This window comes from Condylura cristata, unplaced genomic scaffold (genome assembly GCF_000260355.1).
Source record: "Condylura cristata isolate star-nosed mole 26May11 unplaced genomic scaffold, ConCri1.0 scaffold00019, whole genome shotgun sequence".
Lineage (NCBI taxonomy): Eukaryota > Metazoa > Chordata > Mammalia > Eulipotyphla > Talpidae > Condylura > Condylura cristata.
Window position 1 is genome coordinate 19138819 of NW_004567120.1, and position 23548 is coordinate 19162366.

The following is a 23548-nucleotide window of genomic DNA, read 5'->3' on the forward strand; positions in this document are numbered from 1 at the left end:
TGAGGATGTATTTATAAGTCATATAGTGGAGATATATACTTTAGTAGATGGAAAATTACTGATAGACTATAGCAGGCAGAACAATGTGTGGAAGCAGGATAAGTAATCAGGGGAGAGAAGAACACAAGAGACTGTGGTGTAGGTTCACGGGTGAACTGGTGGTGGGGATTTTATGGGGACTACACAATGATGTAAAAGACATAAATAAAAATATAAATTGTAAACAAATTAACAACAAAGAAACCAATTAAAGGAATTTAGCAATTCATGTAAGACATGTACCAGCTCACCAGAACAGAAAGATCTTTTTAAAATAAAAGAGGAGACAGTCTGACCCCCCAAAATTAATATAGACTTTGCACTTTTGGGGACTCCAAGTCCCAACTCATCTCCCTTGTTAGATCAATTAAAGGTTACAGAATTGCCATGTGAAACCTTGGGGCATATATGGATGTGAGTGTCCTAGGTAAATAAAGGAGAAAAGCTGAATAAATACAATTATAAAACAAATGAATAACCAATATGAGATATATCAAATTGCTAAAAGCTTGCAACTTTTATAAACTCATTTTAAGGGGGTCAGGGGATGATAAATCAGACAGATGGGACAGGTAGATTATATTGGACAAATACCTATATTTTTAAATAAGAATATTGCCTTATAGAAGTATAAGTAAGAGGGTTTTCTCAGTAAGAGGGTTTGCCAAGCACACCAAACACGCAGATGAGAGTAGGTATGACCATGGCTTTAGATAAAGTTGGAGCAACTAGATTTCAGAGATGGAATTTTGGGAGTAATGGGAAATGACCAAAAAACAAACTTTATCACAGAAGTTGTTCAACATTTTAAAAAAGATGTGGGTCTTTCATTTACCCTAAATCCCCCAGGCTGTAGGCACAATTGAAAACGTGAATGAATGGATTATTAAGAACACAGAAATAATTTTGCAGCATCAAATATAAATGGTGACAAAAAATACAAATGGTGACCAGGCAGAAAGCTAATAAAGATAATTAATTGAAAGTTTCTAAGTGAATGTATGGTCCTCAATAGACCTGTTCTAGAAAGATGGACAAACTACCTATGCTTACTTTGTTCTCAAAATGGCTTAAGACAGACCATGAGAAGGGTGAAGGAAAGTGAGTATGAGTAAAAGGTCCTCATAAGGTCATCAAAAAAGGAAGAACAGTAGCTGGGGTTACCCTTTCAATCTGTAGGATGGATAAAGACTGAAGAATACTAATCTTTATTTCTCTTTTCTATTATTAGATCTGCTTTGCTGTTTTGTCTTGGCTGTGACAATTTGATGGTCATTGTAATAAGAGTTCACTACAAGTACAAACAAGATTTTCATATGTAAACTTTGTAGGAGGTTCAGCATTATCAAAAAGTGCTGTGGGACCATTGGCGTCATTCTGTACTTGACCACCGTCATAATCATTTCAATAGCCTAATTTCTCGACCAAATCAACCACAGAACTATTGCCAGCTTCACAAGCTCCAGTGTCATCAAGAACCCAACCCATTTGTGTCAACTTTTAGAAATATTTTATCTACTAAGAAGAGCAACAAGGGATGGAGTCTGGATCAATCCCTGTATTGTTTAGTGGGCTTGTTGATTGTATAGCTCAGTTAATAAGAATAGCTGAAGAGCTTTTACAGCTGATTTCCCAAGAGCGAGGTCCTCATGTAGAGCTGAATGATAGAGTAGAACAGATAGAAGTAGATCCTGCTGAGGAAGCGTCATTACCAGACCTTTCTAATTTCTTAGATTTAGAATCAATACTTACACCAAGAGAAGATGAAGACCTAATATTTGATATAGATGAAGCCATGCTAAACATAGAAGAATTATATGAAGATGTACTCTCTGGTATGAACAATGAGTTAAGAAGTGGATAAGACCTAATTTGCCCTCACTAGCATGTGAGAATTGATCATTTCTCTGTTTTAAACATATTCTGATTTTTATTGCATATTAGCAATGCAAGTTTTCTCCTAGTTCTGCACATTTTCATTACTAACACCACATAGAAGCAGTAATAGTTGATATACTTTGAGCAGAACTTTTACACTTCTTTTGATTACTTTAAAAGTTCTGCCTTAGTCACGTAGCTCTTCCTTTACCTTTACTTTTCCTGCTGTGATCCCTGTGCAAACAATCACAAAGAAAATTTCTACACCTAAGGAGAGAAGACCTATTGAATTCTGTGATAGCTTGGGACCCAATTTCACTGTTGTATAATGAGTGGAAACTAAGTGAGTTTCTCCAAGATGTTATTTTCAGTTATGCCCCCAATTTTCATAGCTTTCTGGTAACCCAACTTTTTCAAAAAAGATTTATGTTAGTAACTGTTTTTGATAGCCAAAAACAAATCTGAAATGCATTTTTTGCTTTTATGGTAGAAGGTGAAATATAAAAGTAGCATTTAGCATTTAGCATTTGTTTTGCGGCAGCTATTCTAAAAGCAGTACATAGCCTAGCAGCAAGCATGGTGCCTCCAAGCTTCTTCCTTGGAAACTATTTTATATAGGCTGTATATGTTTCTTTTTGGAAAAAATTGAGTTAATATTAATTTGCAACACTGTATTGGCTTCAAGTAGAAGTTTCTCACCACAGCAATACTATGCTCATCACCAAATATCTAGTTACCATCCACCAAAACCAGTTAATTCCTTCTACCTTTGCCATTTCCCCAACCTTCCTCTCTGGTGATCATGACTCATTCAGAAAGAGAGATGAAATATTGTCATTTCAAATAACATACAGGCTATGTATGTATATCATCCCTGCTTTTACTAACTGTTTCTGTTACTGTAGGTAGTATGTGTTATTTGGTAGGTTATTTTTTGGGGTCTGGGAACACTCAAGCATTTTCTATATAAACTGTAATCACTTCCTTGCTCTCTGCCATTTTGATTTATGAAAGATTTCATAGTAAAAGTCTACTTCCAGATCATGTGGGAAGTCTATAGAGTGAATATATTTACATTAACGGGACAATATTGAAGCACTTTTATTTGAGAAGATTTAATGCCTTTTGAGAGGTTTAATGACTTTATGAGAGAATGTGTCAACCACAGACTGTTAGAGCTGAATCCAGGAAATACTTTTGAAAAGGCAACATTGACTAGATGAGGAATCTGCAAACAGGTTTTTAGATAACTTTTGCCAGAGAAGAACCTTTGAAATAGCTGAGGTCAAGAGGTTCCAATGTAGGACTGTTCACCCACATGCTGCCCTAAAATCGAACTACTCTATAATATTGTTCCCTAAGTGGAAATGACAAATTATACTGAAGGGCTAGACAAAGCTTGATTAGGACTCGTCACCAAGGGAAAGTTAAACACTTTAGACATTAGCATGGAAATGATTGTCCACAAGTAGTTTATAAGGCATTTTTTTCTTGGTTTTGGTTAAGTGATAGAGAATAATTAATTGGCTTATTATAATGAACCTGTTGTAAACTTGACAGAAATCTTAACTATTGAGATATAGGAAAAATAGTGAATTTAAACAAAGTGTGGTTTGGCGCTAACACATCTCCAGGTGGTAGACGGGGGAAATGCAATAGTTGGAGGATCCCCATATCCAAACAGACAGGGACCAAGGAAATGTGTCAGAGACTCACTGACCATACTAGTTATAGGTCATATAGTCATTTCCATTTGGAAAAATAGCTACCCTTCAGTCAAGCCCATGGAAACTATAGTCTTTCTAGAAAACGGCTTTTGCATCTTGTGACATGAACAGCAACTAGGCAAAGACCTAAGAGTGTACCAGTGGACAAAATAGTATATCTGATTTTAAAGAAATGACATGCATTATCACTCTACATTGGTAGAAACCAAACTATACCAACTCATATGTAATATACCCTCCTAACCCGTGATCATCTGTGTCCAAACCTATATAGACAGAGAGCACATATGAGTGCACATTCAAATAGTTTTTATTACAAAACAGTCATTCTATTTTTTAATAGTCATTCTATTTTATTATTTTTTTATTAAAGTGCCTAATTTGTAAATCAGACTTTATCATAGATGCATATATGTAGGAGAGATACAGTATATATAGGGTTCAGGACAGCCTGTGGTTTCAGGCATCCACTGAGGGTCTTGGAATGTATCCCCCACAGGTAAAGGGGGACAGCATATTAAAGTCAAAGTAGTTAAGCATACTATAATCAAAGGAGTTAAAGAGACAACCAAGTTACAGATGTTGCATGCACAGAAAACTAGATACCTTTGAAGATAAAGGGGGGAAATCAGACTATATTACCAGGTCTTCTTTGCATAAGTAGTATCAGAAGTCAGTTTTGCCACTGAATTTCAGGATAAGTTTGTTTAGCAAAGTTAAGAAAGAGACTGCTGGATGAAGAAAAACTACTGTTGTCCCTTTTGAAAGTAAAATTTAGCAGTTATCAAACATATTAGTATGAGAAAGTTCCACAGTGTTTGAACATGATCAGGAAAGATAAAGAGAGACCATTATTCCACCAGAGATTCTGCTTGGTGAGTAATTTAACTGTACATAAGAAGATCTGGGGGTCCTAAAATACAATTAGATACTGAAAGGCAGCTATTGTAGAATTCTGGAATGTGAACTTTATAACAATTCCACAGCAGATAAGTGAACTTGTTATAATTTATTACTCACAATAGAACACAACCATTCGAATTCAAGATCATCAAAATGCAGCAAGTGAAATCTGAGAGACTACCCTAGACTGACGTTGAAACAGGCTAAGATCCAAACCAGACTACATAATGATAAATGGTCAGCATAGCCCTGAGTTGACCTCAGAGGTCACCTAGAAGGAGTGTTCCGTAATGACACTTCAGGATTAGAGAAAGTGTACTGCAATGCTTACCTGGATTTTATGATTATATGTGTTTTAGGATTAAGATGTTACACTGCTCCAATTAATGGATCACTGTCTATTAAATATGTATACTCTAGGAAATAATTAGAAGTAGCATTAGTAGTGATAAGGAATAAGTGTAGGAGGTAAGAAACTATATAGGAACATAAACTAGTAGAGAAGGTATTTTCAGGAGAGAGCAAAACCATAATTAGTTGTCAAGATTAATATAGCAGTTTATTACTATAGTTAGTTCCTATATATAATATAGTACAGAGTTAGTTCATAAGGAGGTTTATGAACCAAGCCATTTTTTCGCATTTTTAAATTAACCAGCCCTAAGTTGTTGATCCTAGAGATTTTGTAATAATTGATACTAGAGATTTTATAGTAATAATAATTGATACTAGAGATTTTGTTGATAATGTAGAACTAACTGGTTGGAATTGACACAAATCATATACTTAAATACCTAATTAGACAGATATAGCAATTGGTGGTCTACTGAGTGGATACCTTTGGTTAGAGTCCTGCATCCCTCTTCTAGGAGAGAGGAGAGAGTGGCTAGTTCTTTATCCAAACTAGTCCTTTAATGGTTGTTCTTGAGACCAACACCAAAGCCAGTCTTGTATGACATGGAGTGACAGAGGAGACAGGCACATCATTCTGAGTCAGATTTAAATATGGAAAACCAAGGTAGATTGGCTGGTAGATGGCAGTGAATCAGGAAGCACAAGTCTGTGTCCCTCTATGCTTTGGTAAAGTGTGTGGGAATTTTTGACAATGTAGTTGTATTCTTATATGTGATTTCTTCCAGTTATTCGTTGACTAGAACCCTTATTAGCTATTGATCCATATCATTTTATTGTTAAGTGTTTTATCAGCTTAAAACTAATAAACTTTTACTTGCAAATCTAAGAACTTGTGGTTTTTAAATTACCTGGTGGTGAATTTGGAGGCTTAAACCAGCATGAAAGAAGCCCACTCAACAGCAGGTGGAGTATACTCTGAGAGCATATTTTGCCAGGATTTTGGAGTTCTACTCATGGACTTGTCAGATAATCTTGAATTTATCTCTGACATACAAACCTTTCTTGCTTGTAAAATGGAAGTTGCAGTAATTTTTCTGTCATCCTTCAGTGGGAATAAGGAACAAAGACAATGATACAGTTTTCAAAGCTTGTTGGTAGGTATGTCTGACAATGGGACAGACTATATGAAATCAGGACTTTTTAGGAATATCTGAAGGATGTATATATGGCAATGCCTGAAAGTCTATATGACATGTAAAGATTTTAGAATAGTTTTATAACTTTTCTAAGAGATTAGATCGCCATGTCAAAGTTATAGCTGAGAATCAGCTTTTGTTTCATTCTTCTGAGCTTGTCTTTATTTATTTTTTAAATTAAACCAAGTTTAATTCTTTTGGGGAGTCTGCTTGACTTCTGTTAGGAGTAGTTAAATTCCATGTAAGACTTTGATTTATTACTGTAGGTATTATGTAACGCTGAGCATTATAAAATCACTATTATCCAAGTAGATTTTTACAATTTCTTTTTTTTTTCATCTCACTTGACTGTTGTTTTCTTATACTGATAACTTTAGAGACTCGAAGTAGATAGCCATTTTCTCCTGTGCATATTCTTATTTTTTCAAGGATCCTGTGTTTACAAGGCCACATTTAAAACCTGCTTTTCTTCTGCTTTTCTGCTTATATGAAAACCAATCAACCAACCAACCACCAAAAACCTAATAGAAAAAAAAAAACCTCCTAATTACTGAAGTTATTTAGGAGTTACTTGTATTGAGAGATGCAGCTATCCATAGGTCTCAAATGTCACATAGTTTCAGGGTAATAAAGAATATTTAAACATCTCCATTTATACTTCTTAAAAAATGGAACTGAATTTTAACAAGGTAAAGAAAACCATTAATCTCTTTACCTCTAATCACAATTTCATCTTAAAGACTCTAGCAAAATGTAAAAGCGTAAGAAGTACTTTTTAGTTTAACATGGTTGTTCATATGACCAGGGAGACAAAGTATTGAAATAAAACTTAAGTGTTTCAGATTCCTTTAATAAAGGTGCCATTAACAAAATCTGTTGTTGAAAACACATCACCTAACTCTAGATTATAACAAATTCTGGCAATACTAATCATTGTAAATCATTTTATTCTTAAAGTTGGAAAACATTTTTCTTCCTTGAAACATCTTCCTAATGTTTAATGTTGTCCTCCGCCCCCAACTTCCAGTTTTGGAAAATGCAGCTCATTTCATAGAAGAAAATTTATTTGTGTACGTATATATTACAGTTTTTCTAGTTCAAGAAAATGTGCCTGAACCCTTTAGATGTGTGTGGGTAAAGGAGTCCCTTACAATATCTCCATCTGCTGAGAAAGTTTCCATTTGCACTTTTTGTTGTTGTTGTTATTTGTTTGTTTTTCACAGTTGGAATTGCAGCATTCTTTAAAAGCTTAACCAGGCAAAAGTGTTATATCAGCTATTTTCTGTTCTGAGTACAGACCCTGAGGAAGTAACCTACTATCATTTTTAATAATTTGAAAATTATTTTTTATATTTCTTGCTGAAGTAAAATTTCAATACTGTATAAGTTTAAGGTGTACATCATTTTAAATCCACATCTGTATAGACACTAGTGAGCACATCTCTAAAAGTCCAATTCTATCACTCACTATACAGTTGACTCGTTTTCCCCAACTCACCCAGCCTTCTTTGCTGTTCCCTTCAGTGAAACTAATTGGTGTTATAGTCTCAAAATTTATTTTTGTTTTATTTAGGTTTTTAATTTGTTTATTTACCAAAATAAGTGAGTTCATGTGGTGTATGTCTTTGACTTCAGTAAACATAATGCCCTTTATGACCTTGAAGATAGAATGTCATTGCCCAACTGGAATCAAGTATGCAATTAAGTTGAAAAAGAAGGCTGTTTTTGTCTCTTGCCCCAGTTTTACCATTCCGATGCAGAGGTTGATTTCTCTTTGTATTACTATCATCCTGGGAGATTACTCTTTAGCTTTCTTCATGACCTGGTGGTCATCTGAATAAAACTGGCCTTAGAAAAAAATGCCCCCAGCTTATTTAGGGGCTCCCAACATGTAATCCTCAAGCCTTATATATTTCATCAGACTCTGGAGTGTGCATCACTTAGGATGCTAATATATATTTCTTCTTGATGAGCAAACACACATAAACGATGTGCCAGCAAGGAATTTTTGGGATATTATCAGACAGAGAAAGCTGAGTTTATTTTCCATGAGTATAATAGCATAAAGCTAGTTTAACCTCATTTTTTTAATGTATGAAAAAAATGTTGGTTAGCTTAGCTCCATCACATCCTACATACGGAGAGTGGTACAGTGAAAATTGGTGATTAAATGTATGACATAATATGATAAATTATGTTACGTCCTCATTAATGTTGCTAGGTTCTTGGAAATTTTAACTTTAAGGAAATTGATGTCTCAGGAGACCAGGAACTTGAAAAGTGTCAAATTAGTTCACTGTGGGCCCTAATTCTTTTTCCTCATCAACATTATAATGAAAATATTGAAGGAAACAATATTATTTGAGGACCTGCCGTATATAAAAATTGTGACTTTTTTTAAGGTTTATAACTTTAAGTGATGTGTATTTCACCTTTTAAAAACTAACTTATGGATATATATTGAATAGAATTATCAGTCTGTTTCCTTAGGCCAAAGAAGTGTGAGATTCTGCTCACAGATACCTAAATTGTTGGAACATCTGTAGTGAACAGAACTTATTACTTATCCAAACACACTAAACTAAAATGACAAAACCATCTTCAAATAAGGAAATTAATGATTTGTCCCAGGTGATAATATTCAGTCAGAAATTAAACATATGGATCAAATAGGGAACAACTAGAAACATATTCATTTGCAACTCAATGGAGCCACAGTCCTTTTTAAAAACAACTAATTCACAGCCTGGGGAGGATTTTCCAGTTCTTCAGTGGAAATGAATTCACAATTCAGAAGCAGCTTACAGATTTTGATGAGTATAAGCCATTTTTACATTCTGAAAGCTATGTCATTGTGGTATAAACCTTCAGGACATCCGAGTTCTCAAACTTGCCTTTATAATTTGTGGCTTATTTGGAAGAGACCCTGAATTAAAATTTCTCTGTGGCACTGTTAAGACAACTCATCTTAGAAGATTTGGAGCTAAATAATAGACTGAACTGTTTCAAAATCCAAAATAAATCCCAAAATAATTCTGAAGACTGCAGTCATGGGTCATATTTGGATTTATGTGTGCAAGAAAGTATATTCGTTTTTTGTGAAATTATTGACATTGAAGCCGAGAGTCATTCACTATCTTTGCTTGCTGAATTTGCAGCAAAGCTGAAGTTGGAGTTTGATGTACTCTGCGACAGTTCAGTCTATTAAATTCCATTGTCTATTAAATTCTCATTGATTTGAGTCACAATGATGAGCAAATACTGCCAGGACTAAAATTGTCGATGTCTGCATAAATACAGTGCTTTGGTGATAACTTTTGTATTACTGCTGAATAGCCAAAATTTTGAATAGTTGAAAGGTGCTACTTTACCAGTATTATGGATTAAAAATAACATGACCTGCAAAATATGAAACACTTAATTGTATGGACTCACTATTGTAAGAAATAATTCCTAATTATTGTGATGGTTGTATATTAGTGTACTTAATGCTACTGAAATTTAAACTTAAAAGAATTTTTAAAATGGTACATTTTATGCTATGTATATTTTACTCAATGAAAGAAATGACCTTTGAATGTATAGAGCAAATGGACTCAGCGAACAATTTTGGAATATTTGGTGGTTAATTAAGAGAGAAAAAATATGTAATTCCTTGGCACATTCTGGTTAGTATAGTGATAGCTGAAAAATATATGAACTATAATAACATATTCTCTAATAAAAAGGACCCTCCCTGGAGACACAACTGAGGAGCTGGCTGCAGTCTCTTAGTGCAGGTTCAATCCCTGCCCCAGGGATGACCCACATGGTGCAGCAGACCTCTCCTGTCTCACCTCAGATGCTCCCCTCAGCTGCTCACCCAGCAGTGCTCCCCTTCATTGATCTGCCTGTTCTGCTCCTCACTCTGTCTCTGGTGAATCCTCTCATCACCTCTGCACCTCTGGCCTGTACCCCAGTTCTGCATGCATAAATATATAAATCTTTAAAAAAATAAAAGTAATTATGAAATAAGAGACAAGGGAATAAAGTTTCAGGGAAATGAAGGGAATAAAATATGAGTGGAAAATTATGAGAAGGTTAATGAGGGCTGTGAATGCAGGCTAGGAAGTTGTTTCCATGGGTATACGCGAAGAACTATCACCACACAATTGAGGGGGTGATCACAATGGTTTCTGCGTGTAGCAGTGACAAACTGGAAAGTGAAGAGTCTGAACAAAAGGGACCATGTGATAAGGTAGTTGGAGGATGATTTATCAATAAGAACAGATGAAATATGGTAGTGAAATTGTTTGTAAATAAACGCTTGGTCACTTTTCAGGGGAATGGAAGCCTAAGCTTATGAAGTTTTATACTATCTAATGAAGTAAGAAGTGAAAACTTAAGTTACATTCTGCAATACCTAGTTTTTAACATTTCTATTCCTTTTAACCATTTTGTTTCCTGGAAGCAATTCATGTTAAAAAACATTTGTGATTTTTTTTAAGATTTACTTATTTGTGCATACAGAACTGGGGTACAGGCCAGAAGAGCAGGGGTGGTGAGAGGATTCACCAGAGACAGAGTGGGGAGCAGAACAGGCCGAATGACAAGGCACGCTGCTGAGGGGAGCAGCAGGTGGGCCAGGAAAGGTCTGCCGTGCCATGTGGTCACCTCCGGGGCAGGCGGGAATCGAACTCATGCGGAAGTGGCTTCAGCTTCTCAGTGCAATGCTTTAACCCACTGTGCCACCAGGAAGGGCCCAATATTCTTATTTTCTTTCTATCAAGAAAGGGATTCTATCTATCAAGATGAGCCCACACACAGTGATTTGCCTTAGATCCTGGGCCCATGCAGTGTGCCCAGGGCAGTGTGGTTGTCCTTTAGATGGCAAACACCTTTTGGTTAAACCAGGTTGAATCCGACTTCAGCTACCATTGAAAGAGAGATGGAAAAGGACATTAAAGTGCCTTCTGTGGATTCTATTGCATACTAGCCTTTTCTTGTTTATTTCCCATAATAGCCCAGTGAAATAGAGGAAATTTTACCATGTGTAATTGACTTTCTGAAAATTTGAGTGACTTTCTTCAGGTCACACTGCTGGTGAGTTGGAATTCCATCCTCAGTTGCTCTGGCTCTCAAGTCCCTGCTCTTTCTACTGCACTATGCTGTCTCCTTCAAGAGCTCAGACAGATTTGCAACGAGGCTGCTGGTAGTTTTTAGTAAAACAGCATCGAACAGCACCTGCTAGACTGTAATTATGGCAGATTGAGAAAGCTAAGCCTCTCATGCTTGGAACTGATCTTTGTCGAAGAAGTGAACCCTAACAGTTTGGAGGTTACACCATCACAGATGTTGCCCCAGCATTCTATATAGCTACACACTCTGAGCATAACTCCAGCTTTCAAATGCTTATCACAGGCTTCTTGTTGAAGGAATGCAGTGGACTTTATTCTGTCACAATTACCAGCATCCATACAGCAAATCCTCTGTGATCACGGCCCCCCATGGCCTCAGAATATGAAGTGGGGATCCTCCAAATAGAGGTTCTCCTTCATAGTACTTCTGCTAGTCTGTAATTACACATTCACTAACATGCTCATTAATGTCCACCACTAGCTTGCAAAGCTCCATGAATGTGGAATTAGTATCTGTTTTCTGTACCCCAAACACTTAGAATGTGCTGAATAAGCATTTGTTGAATGAATGGTACTGATCAACGAATCACGTGATGAGTATTTTTCCCTATTCATCTGGCCATGAAGGAAACATGCAGAGACTGTATGTGCCATGGTTAAATGGGCCTATTTTGGAGGGCCATCTAAATTGTCTGCCAGAGGCTAGGTGATAGAAAAGTGTTGACTCTTGTTCTGCTGTTCTGGACTGCACAAGGCATAAGCATCTCTAAAAGCAGAGGAAAACTCAGCTTACCTCTTTCTGGTGGTATTTGATTGCTACTTTCAGCTTGGCCAGGTCATGATATTTCTGAGGATCCAGCTCTTCACTGTGGTCATCTCTGTGATTGAGGATGATCTCCAGTTCCCGGGAGCTTCGAGCTTGGTCCAGCAGGTCTTTGGCAAAGAGTTTGCACTGCTGGGAAAGCTCCTCATACTCAGCCTTGAACTCATTTTCCACTTTGCTTAGCTCCTTGAGCTCCCAGCCCAGGCGGAAGGCAGTTAAGATGGGGTCCTCACTTGATAAGGCAATGAGTGAGGGGCTTGCTAGAGCTTTATAAATATTCAGCCGGGAGCGGGAGTGACGCAAGCTGTCTACCTCTGAACTAGACACACACTCCACACAGTTGCAGCGGATCTGATGGGGCCTTGGGATAGTGACCCGTTTTTGCACAAGCAATTTGATGATTTCGTAGTTGTTGGTGTGGGCGGCCAACATAATGGGAGTGATGTCTGGTGTGAACTCGGAGAACTGGGTGTCCATCATCAGAGTGGGGACCTAGGTATAAGCAAATGAAAAAAATACAAGTGGGCAGGATTAAGTCTTAGAAAAAGGAACATAGAGCCCATTGGATGTTGATGATCCTGGAATTGGAGTCACTGTCTTTTTGTCAGTTCTATTTAACACAATAACACTTAATAGAATGGTTACTGTATGCCTAGTGTACAGAACTTTAACATATATTTACTCATTTAATCCCCACAACAATCTTGGGAGGTAAATATTCTTCCCAAATGAAGACTCTGAGGCACACAGAGGTTAAAGCACATCATGTTTACACAGCTTTTAGAGCAAAGCCTAACATCAAACCCAGGCAATGGGAATAAAGAGTTTGGCTGTTAAATTATACAACCACAAAATGTCCGATTCTGTCTGAGGCCCCATAAGGGATACAGAGATGTAAAGGGTGTTTTTCCTGACTTTCTAGAGCTTAGTTGGGCAGATCAGACAATAAAATAGACAAGTAGGAATACACAGTAGTATGTATTCTGTTTCACCAAGTAGAGACTCAGGAATAGTTTTTGAAAGGCTAACCACAACCAGTAATCTTAAAGATCATGCCACTCAATCAAGCCCTGGAGACTAATGGTTGCACTGACTTTGTATATCAATGCACATCAGGGGACCAAATGCCGTGGCTAGACAAAGGCCATTTACAGTGTTCGGAACAGATGAATGAGAGCCTGTTTGTCCCAGCAAGGAAGAGAGAATCTGGTATTACCAGAAACCAGTGCTCTCTATATAAATGAGGACATTTAGGCTTGCAAGAGGTGTTACCTGAAACAAGGACCTTTGCTAAAATTGCTATGTCGCCACTGGAATGCTTGGTGCAAATAGCAGCTAGAGGCCAACACTTTGGGGTTCTTTTGGTATTCAGGAACATCTCTGTATGAGTATGCAAAACCTGATCAATGAATAAAAAAAATCTCTAAATATGTTTTGGGATCCAGTTTATTCTCAGTCTAATAGGGAAAGTTAGCTCAGTAGACCCACAGAAGTAGGTACCAGAGCTGGAGAATGAGAACTGGAATAGAGGAGTGTTTATGGATGGGTGGAACTGAGTACTCAAAGTATGGATTCCAAGAAATTGTGAAATATTGATCTTAATGCCCTTTTAGAAAGATGGTTCCAAATATTTTACCCTGGGACAGATAACTGAGATTCCCACAGAATAGACAAATACTCTTTTAAACAAGTTTCTTTTTAATCTTAAATTTTTAAATTGTAACTCAGGGTTGCTGGCAAAATGACAAGAGGGTGATAGTTTCGCATCTTTGCTTCCTTTCCATCTTGAATGAAGGGTTTCCAAATAGGAAAATGGCCCTGAAACAGGCAATGGGAGAGAGGCAGAGTGAAGGGTGGGGGAGGAGTTTGCATGAAGTTTGTTTCCTTCATGGAACGGTTACACAGGCCCCTGAAAAGTTGAGATCTGGATGCATATTGACCATCAATTGCTTGGAGGGGTCAGGGAATAAACACTGTTACACATATAAAGCGAGCTGCTTCAAACAAGACCGCAGGAGTGAGCAACTGGCTCATAAAGTAAGTTGGACACAGGTTAAGAATGATTTCAGAAATTAACATAAGCCTAAGGCTAAGGAAGAAATAGGCCTAAGTGGGCCTAGAAATGAACATAAACAACAGCCTGCATGAAGAGTAGAGCTGGGAGAGATGGTCAGCGAGCAGTGTGTTACACTATGCCCAGAAGAAAGCGGCTCACATCTGGGACTCTTAAACTTTCTCGGTGGGCGGGGCCATTTCTCAAGCTCTGTCTTCATCTAGAAGTCGGAGGTGGGAGGAAGGAAAGATGGCCAGTTACCCAGCATTCCCTGGGTCAGGAAGGAGAAATGTATCTGCTCCCTGCTAAAGTCCTCTCCTTTTTTCCACTTCTTGTTCATTCTTTTCCCCCTCTTTATTTCTATGTTAATAAAATAAACCTACCATACCTACCCAAGGTACACAGTGGTACTTATAAATATTGCCTACCAATTGTGTTATGGAGATGAAAGATTACTGTTCTATGCCTAGACATGAAATTCTTTCTGGAGCCATCTGATTTCTGTTGTCATTGCTTCTGTGCTGAATAAGGAGCCTTCTTATCTTCCATTTGACTTTCTGGGTACATGACACCAGAGAGGAAATCTTTTCAAAAGAAACTGGGCTGTTGTGAACAACCTCTTCTTCTCATCTAGATTCCCTGTTGTCTTCCAGTTAACCTTATAATAACACAGATTGTTACAGCCAACCCATTCATTGCTCTTTTGTGCATATCCTTGTGGAATCCCCAGTATGGAAAGGTCTTCCTACATTTCTGCCAGTCAAGAGCCATTGCAAGCCATGGCTTCTTCATTATCTCTTCCTACTTTGATACTGCCACAACTGTCCCAGATGTTGTGGGCATAGGTTACATCCAAGATCTCACTTTTCTGATAATGCCTTATATTGTTTTCTAATTATTTTCCATATATGTATATTCTTGTGTCCCCAATATGGTTATGAGCTCTTTGAAGATCATAGTTTGTTCTTATTTTTTCCCATAGTATCTAACACAGTGCTAGACATACAGCCAACAAACAAACAAACAAACAAACAAACAAACAAGCAAACAACTACATTTCCTAATCTCAAAATAAGAAATTGATGGCCAGGCCCTCCCTGGTGGCCCATGGGTTAAAGCACAGCACTATGAAGCTCTCCAAGGTCACTGCAGCATGAGTTTGAGCCGCGGCCAGGGAGGTGACCCGCATGGTGAGGCAGACCTCTCCTGACCTGCCTACTTCTCCCCTCAGCAGTTATTTCAGTCAATCTGCCTGTTCTGCTCCCCACTCTGTCTCTGCTGAAACCTCTCACCCCCTGCACCTATGGTCTGTACCCCGGTTGTTATATGCATAAATAAATCTTTAAAAAAATTGATGGTCCTTTATAATCTTGGCTCCCATAATTTGAGTCAAGGTTAATTAGTTTCCATGGTTCTTTATTCCATGTCTAGCTGAGTAGGTAGACAGTCTAAGTCTCTCAGGAGGGTTAGCACAGAAGCTCTCTAGGGAAATACCCTGGGATCACAAAAACCTAGGACAGCCCCTGCCTGTATTTTCACCATCCTATTGCTCCACAATGTAGACTTTTTCTCCCAGGCTGTAGATGTATCCTCATCTTTCTCCTTCTACTTCCTCTTTTTGCCTTCCTCATGTTTTTTTTTTTTTTCTCCCTTTTCTAGACTGTACAGAGACAAAGAACTTTTAGGATGATGATAGTAAAGAACAAATTTTATAGGGAATATGAGAAGTTTCTGATAATAATTCAGACTTTATGATATGTATGTTCTACAATAGGGGCCAGAACAGGTAGTAGGAACAGGAATGAAGCCTTGGCATAGGTGTATATGCATGATTTGTTGAGTGAATGCTAGAACTGGTGAACTGTAGTACATATACCCTCTCAAAGAGGGCATCTGTTACTCATATTCTTGCTATAAAATCGTTATAAGCATGAATGAGGGCCTACTGTTGTGATTTTTTTAAAAAAGATTTATTTATGCATACATAACAGGGGTACAGGCCAGAGGTGCAAGGTGGTGAGAGGATTCACCAGAAACAGAGGGGGGAGCAAAATAGGTGAATTGACTGAAATACACTGCTGAAGGAGCAGTGGACAAGGTAGGAGAGGTCTGCCATGCCATGTGGGTCACTTCCCTGGCTGGGGATTGAGCTCATGCTAAGGTGGCTGTGACTAACTTCACAGTACTGAACTTTAACCTGTTGCACCACCAGGAAGGGCCCTGTTGTGATTTTTTCAAAAGAAGGCAGGAATGCAGATTTGGGGGCAAAAATCTGTTAAGTTGTAAATGTTGGCCCCCCCAAAAGTAAAGACAGTGTATGGATCAATATATACATAAGAATGTATATATTTATACGATATCAATATATAATAGCCATCTATCTATCTATCTATTATGCCATATAGGTGTGTTTGTGTGTGTGTGTGGGGGAGAATAGGCTCAAATGAGCCAGTTCATCATCTTTGTACAACCACATAAGTTTTGAGACTATGGAGGGGTGGGAGAAGAAGCTGGACATTTATGTATGGGCTACATGATAAAAGACTTTATATACCATGTTGAGAAGTTAATGTTACTGTTGGCCATGGGAAGCCACTGAAGCCTCTGAATCATCACAGTGTGTAGCTGAGCAAGTGTTTTACAAAGGTTGGTGTGGGTAGTGGGTAAATGTATTGCTAAATGTTTAACAAGCAGCTGTCCAGAAAAAGAAATCATGATTACTAGCTTTTACCAATCTCTGTGGCAGAAACACGCCTTTGGTGGTCAGTTTCAAGCTACCATTATGACATCACAGAACCAGAGCTGGGCGGAGCTACATACAGCCAGTCCTTAACAACTGCGATAAACCAGCTAGCCCTCTTCACCATTGGATCCAGTTTCAGAAAGGTAAGACTAGTTAAAAGATGTTGTTTGTTCTGTTAAAGATATGGTAAGACCTTGAACTAGACAGTGATGCTAGAGATAGACAGGAAAGAACAGATTTAACATTTTCTTTGGATATGCCAGGGAGTACTAGAGGGAGAAGAAATGAAGAATGTCAGGTTTTTGAATCACATGCCCGGTTGAATGGTGCTATCACCAATTGAGAAAATGAATACAGAGGGAAGAATAGATTTAGGCTTTAAAGTTTTATTTTGTACATGTTGAGTTTAAAGTACCTGTGGGGGACAGTAGCAGGAAATTGTGTTATTCTAGTGTGAATCCGGAAGAAAGGTCAGGGCTGAAAAATGTAGATGTGAGAATCTTCAACCTTCTGAGATGAAGGCAGTGAGTGGGGTCAGCATATGCCTGCCCAAGCTCCCCCAGTTGGGTCCACTTATCTACAGCTAGTACTCAGGCCTGCCTCAGTTTTTAGAGCACGCGTCCAAATTCCAGTTACTGGTAAAGTGCAACAGGGCACTCTCCTTGTTCTGTTTGGTTTTTAAATATTTATTTATTTATGCATACAAGGACTAGAGTACAAGCCAGAAGTGTGTGGGTGTAGGGGGTGGGGGGAGTAGGGGGAGCAAGAGGATTGACCAGAGACAGAGTGAGGAGCAGAACATGCACAGTAACTGAAATACGTGGCACAGGGGAGCAGCGGGCTGGTAAGGAGAGGTCTGCCATGCCATGTGGGTCACCTCCCTGGATGGGGATTGAACTCTTGTTGCAGTGGCTGTGATAGCTTCATAGTGCTGCATTTTAACACCTTTTCCTGTTCTTTTTATTTTTTAAAAAGTAAGACTTCTCCATGGACAACCCTCCCCCCCAGCCTCAATTTCTGTATATGTAACTGAATAGTCCATGTCAAATATATTTTTGGGATTATCCATACCTTTGATTAGAGTTATTTTACAATTTAGTAAATTACAATGCAGATATTTCTTGTCTAGCATGATGCAATTGATTGTTTCCTTGTCTATTTGCAAACTTTTTGGTATCTATTTATAAATGGCTTTCAGCCCATATATCAGGGGTCAGCAAACTTTTTCTGTAAGAGACCAGACAGTAAATATATTAGGCTTCATGGACCTTACAGCTCTGCCACTGTAAAACAAAAACAACCTTAGGCAATATGAAATGAATAGGTTTAGCCACACTCCATGAGATATTATTAAAAAACAAAACAAAAACAAAAAACACGGGATAGGCTGAATTTAGCTTGCAAGCTGTAGTTTGCAGACTCCTGCCCTCCTCACTAATTAATGAGTTATATACTTTCTTTGACATATGTTCATTTTAAATTTATGTGAGGATCATCATTTAACCTTTTTAAAAAATTATTTTTTAGCAGTCATTTTGTGTTCAGACTGAGATCAGGTGGAAAATTCAATTTTATTTTTTTCTTATCAAGGTTTGCCTTCTCTTTGAACTCTCAAATTATACTGAATGATTTCCATTAGAAATAATGATTTTTAAAAGCAAAAAGGGTGGTAGGGAGGAGGGGAGAAAAGGGAAGGATGTTAATACCAAGAAATGAGATTTGATTCATATTATCTACAACTGTGCCTCTAAAGAAACCTGATGCATGAACTGACTTGATTCAATTTTAAAAATGGCAATGATATGGGTTTGGAGCATGACCACTAAAGAAGTTACATTGCCTGCCTCTCCCTGGGGCTTTGTATTCAGGCCCTAATGAGCTTTCCTTCTGAATCTGCCCTTCAGCTCCCTGTTGAAAAGCTAGCATTATATTCTTAGGATCCTGTGATTAATGAGCATGGGACAGAGTTGCTCAGCTCAGAGCTCATCACATAAAACACTTGCTGTACAATGAAAAGTGTGAACTAACCTCAGCTTCATATTTTCTGCTAAATTCCACTGCCACAGGGCACAATAGAAGAATAGATGTTGCTCCTTGGTCCCCACTCTTGGGACTAGTTAGAGTTTTTATGGGGTTATTGATCTCAAGAGTCCCAAATGATAGATAATTCCATTAACCTCGTCACTGGACACATTCTGCTAATTGGAAAGTTTCTGAACCCCATCGTTACCAGTCTTACCAGCCTTGCTGGAGTTTATCACAGGCTTCTGAAATCAAACCCCTTATTTGCAACTAATAGGCAGACCTTTATCTGAAGCCACTTCATGCATAACCACAACACTATCTTGTCATAGGCCAAACCTCTTGGATTGGCATTTTCTTACACAGCTGTTCTGAGAGTATTATGTTGGAAATGAATCTCTCTTCTTATGCCTGGATTTTGTGAAATTACAATACCTCCTTTTCTACCTGCTGGCTTCCCTCCTCCCCACCCTAATGTGTCAGATAAAATCAATGTTCAATCTTTTTTGGCAGTCTAAGGATTGTTGGAAATGAAATTTCATTTTTCTGTATTACTTAGAAATGAGTCCCAGCATCTAATCCCATCACATTGTCAGTCACCCACTATGTCTGTCTTATAGGTCAGTTAGCCAGTAGTGGTGACGTATGAAACACTTTGGAGCAGCCATTATTGTCATCATATGGGAAATCATCTATTTCCCAGATTCTGATAAAAGCAGAATCATTGGAATTAGGATCTGCTGGATTATCTCAGCTGATTTCATGGCCAAAGTGTATATAATTGAGACCGTAAGATTATTAGAATGGATAAAACTTACTTGGGGATAATGTCACAGAACCCGCCTTTAAAAATGACATCATTGGTATGTAAAAATCAATAATGTTGTAACAATGGTCCAGCATTCATCTGAGTAGGAGGGGTAAAAACAGTACTAATAATACTAATGTTTATTGGTTTTCATAATTCAGGCATCATGCTGGAATACTCATTTAGTGCTCACCTTGGAGTAATTATCTCCATTTTATACTTGAGTAAATGCATTAGTTAGGTGCCCTGCCCCAGGTCATGTTAGCAAGGATATAGAGTATCCAGAACTTGAACCCAGGCATTTTGGCTCCAAAGCCTATACTGTTAACTGTTATAATTCTTCACCCCTATCTAGCAAAGACTTGTTTTGCAGGTTTGATTGGATGTTAAATTCAACAATCAATGGTCTTCCTTCAACCCAGGTAAGCATGATATAGATTTGCTTAAGGTTTGGGAACCCACAAAACTCTTTTTGATTTTTCATCACATGGAAGCTCTTAATTTTTCAAAGACAGGAGCTAAGACTATAAGAAAATAATACATGACTAACTCCATATTTGTGGAAAAATGTTTTTCTCAAGTTTAGATGGTCACAAATGGTTAAGTGAGCCATCTCATACATTTTCCTTTGCAAAAGATGAATTATAAAGAGTGACGGGGGCCATCAACTCCATAAGTAAGGTGAGCTTTGAGACTGACATTAGAAATGAAGGAAGAGGTAAAAGAAGTCAAAGTAGGAGGGCATACACTGTGTGTATGGAATTTTGGTGCCAGCCTTCTGAGTGTATAACTATATGCAGCCTTTCTGTATATAGTTAAGATAAGACATTTCCCAGGGGAATTGTGAAAATGATGCAATAAGTCAAAAATAAAAAAGAGAAGGTATGGGTTATTTTGGTGGTAGGACAAATGTCAGAAGTGAGAGTCCTAGTCTGTCAGTTTGAGACTATAGTTACTCTGTCCAGGAGCCCTACGGTGGAGCTTGATATAATTAGTGCTTTAGGAAGGTCAATGTTCTTGGTTCATTTTTTTTATAGGCCACCATGTGATTTTTAAATTAAATTTCCTTTGTAGATTGCTTTACTGGAAAGAGAATGCTGCTAAGCTGATTTCAAGTTTTTCATGTTACTGCTCATCAAGTTACTAGTGTGAATTTGGGTAGGCATGATAGTTTTCTGGATATGGCTGAGAATTCAGATAGATGCACAAACCTTCCTGACCCAATAGGGCACAGGACCATGTGAAGGTTGGGGTAACCATATTGGCATCAATTATATCATAAGGTTTGATACATACAGTCCTTTATTATTTTATGATTTTTTCCCCAATGGGCAGTGATCTCGATAGGAGCACATTTGCCAGCAAAGCAAAATCACGAGGAACAAAAAGAGGGTCTTTCATGCAAAAAGAGAACTTGTTTTAAGTTCATAGCCATGCAAATTAAAAGTGTATTTATTGCCATACAATTGAAAATTGAACTTGGCCTAAGCCAAGTTCAGTTCATCCTTAGCTTGTAAAGGAAAGGTAGAAAACATATAATAGTTTTCACTATTTTCAAAAGCATTTTAAAAGCATATTCGCAGAGTCACTTGTCTAAGATTACACAGCTCCCAAAGCTGAATAAAAGAAAATGACCAAAAATCTATGTGTGATAGGTAAGAGATCTTTTTGAAAGTTATAAAGGAAAACAGACTGGAAAACTAGAAGCAAAATACTGTTAAATAGTATCAAGAGTACTCCCTTTGCCCATCATGATTTTCATTTCATGCTTGGTACACACACCAAATGATGCTTTGTTTTAAAATTGCTCAGTTCATTTGATTAGAAGACAAAGTTAGAAAGAGGAGATTGTCACATTTCTCAAGTGATTATTGAGCCCCACCTTCCTGCTTCTGTCTGTTATCCACATCTCGGCTGAACCTGTAGCTGGCACGAGTTTCCAGAGGTAGAATGCTACAACTAACAACTTAGAGGATAATCCTTGGGAGTTAATTTCTTTTCATATGATGGTCCTTGATCTTTTTTTTTTTTTTATAAATTAATTGCCAGTTCTAATTTCAAAGCTATTTACAATTTTTTTAAAGATGTATTTATTTGTACATACAGAACTGGGTACAGGCCAGAGGTGCAGGGGCGGTGAGAGGCTTCACCAGAGACAGAGTGGGGAGCAGAGCAGGCAGATTGACGAAGTACACTGCTGAGGGGAGCAGCAGGCGGGTCAGGAGAGGTCTGCCGCGCCATGTGGTCACCTCCGGGGCAGGCGGGAATGGAAGTCATGTGGAAGTGGCTTAAGCTTCTCAATGCAGTGCTTTAACCCGCTGCGCCACCAGGGAGGGCCGGTCCTTGATCTTTTAATTAAAGGAAATTATTAGGTTGTAAACTCTCTTCCATTGTACAATTCTCCAATTGTGGTAAATCATCTATAGCACTGAATTTTGCATTTCGGGCCCTGTGGACACAGAGACATTTGGTGTATACTTAAAGTGCAGTGAAAAGTAGGGGGCCATGATCAAGTATAGTTTAGAGTTCACACAAACTCAGAGTTAAGAGAAGAAAATGGGTTAATGACATACTTAAAAATGCACTAGGAACTTTTCAAAGCAAGCCCTTAATGTGTGTTATCTCATTATTGGGGTAGGAACAGCCATTTATTGTGGCTTATTTATTTTATAAATAGGAAACTTAACTCAGTAAGTTAAAGTCAGTTGTCTAAGGTTACATAGCTACCAAATGAAGGCTCCAGAATTTTAATACCAGCAGTTTGGAGTGAGGGGAAGTAGCATTTGGCAATGTCTAAGAGTCTGGGTTGTTAACAAGCATACAATATAGACTCAAGGTGAGCAATGGGTGTTTGGGGGAGGGAGAAGGCCTAGGGCAGGGGTGGGAAGAACACAAGGGACTGTGATGATGGTGCCCGGGTGAAGTGGTGGTGGGAATTTCCCAGGGAAACCATTCATTGTACACAAATGAAGGATGATTTAATAAATACATTTTAAAAATTAAAAAAAAAAACTATTTTAAAAAAGAGAGAAAGGTCCCTCACTATGTGGGTGGAACCTTGTACCTGGAGGTGGGGATGTATACAGAAGTCTAAGCAGCAGGTGGTTAGTATTGTAGAGGTCCAGCAACATGAATGGGGGTGAGATATAAGACAGGGGTGTTCAGTTACTGGCATTGGTCTGGTGTATTTCATTCTTGTCATTCTAGACAATTTAGCCCTGATGCTTTGTGGTGGTGCTTCATTGTAAGATACTTAGTAGCATTCCTGACTCCAATACCAGTAACATCCTCTCCTTATGTGTCACAGCCAAAAATAGCTCTTAGACATTACCAAATGCTACTTCCCCTCACCCCAGCAGACCATTACAGATGGTCTTTCCATGATCTGCCCCTATTATTTTATTATACTCAACCACCTGAAAAAGAGTCAGGGCTCATACATCTCATTGCCATAAAAAAAGTTAGGGCCGGGCCCTCTCTGGTGGCGCAGCGGATTAAAGCGCAGCACTAAGAAGCTAAAGCCACTTCCGCATGAGTTCGATTCCTGCCTGCCCCGGAGGTGACCCCATGGCGTGGCAGACCTCTCCTGACCAGCCTGCTGCTCCCCTCAGCAGTGTACTTCGCCGATCTGCCTGTTCTGCTCCCCGCTCTGTCTCTGGTGAAGCCTCTTGCCGCCCCTGAGCCTCTGGCCTGTACCCCAGCTCTGTATGCACAAATAAATAAATCTTAAAAAAAAAAAAAAGTTAGGGCCCTGGGTTATCACAGGAATGGAAACTCTGTGAGTTACAGATCTAGACAAACAGGAGGCACTTAAATGAGTGCCATTAATAGAAAGGAACATATTTTATTGGTTGGCAATAACATATTCTGGGAATTTTGTATTTA

The 23548-nt window shown here is 38.3% G+C and overlaps 2 protein-coding genes across 2 annotated transcripts in view; one reads left to right on the forward strand and one right to left on the reverse strand.

Moving 5' to 3' along the window:
• Positions 1–23548, reverse strand: part of TRPC5 (transient receptor potential cation channel, subfamily C, member 5) — a 227480-nt gene that overhangs the window by 78408 nt on the left and 125524 nt on the right. Inside the window, exon 3 of the mRNA XM_004685718.2 lies at positions 12008–12529. Within this exon, the coding sequence (XP_004685775.1) occupies positions 12008–12529 (522 nt within the window). The remainder of the gene's footprint in view (positions 1–12007; positions 12530–23548) is intronic.
• Positions 1577–1903, forward strand: TRPC5OS (TRPC5 opposite strand). Its single transcript, XM_012727049.1, has one exon. It carries the CDS (start codon positions 1577–1579, stop codon positions 1901–1903), a length of 327 nt encoding a protein of 108 aa, XP_012582503.1.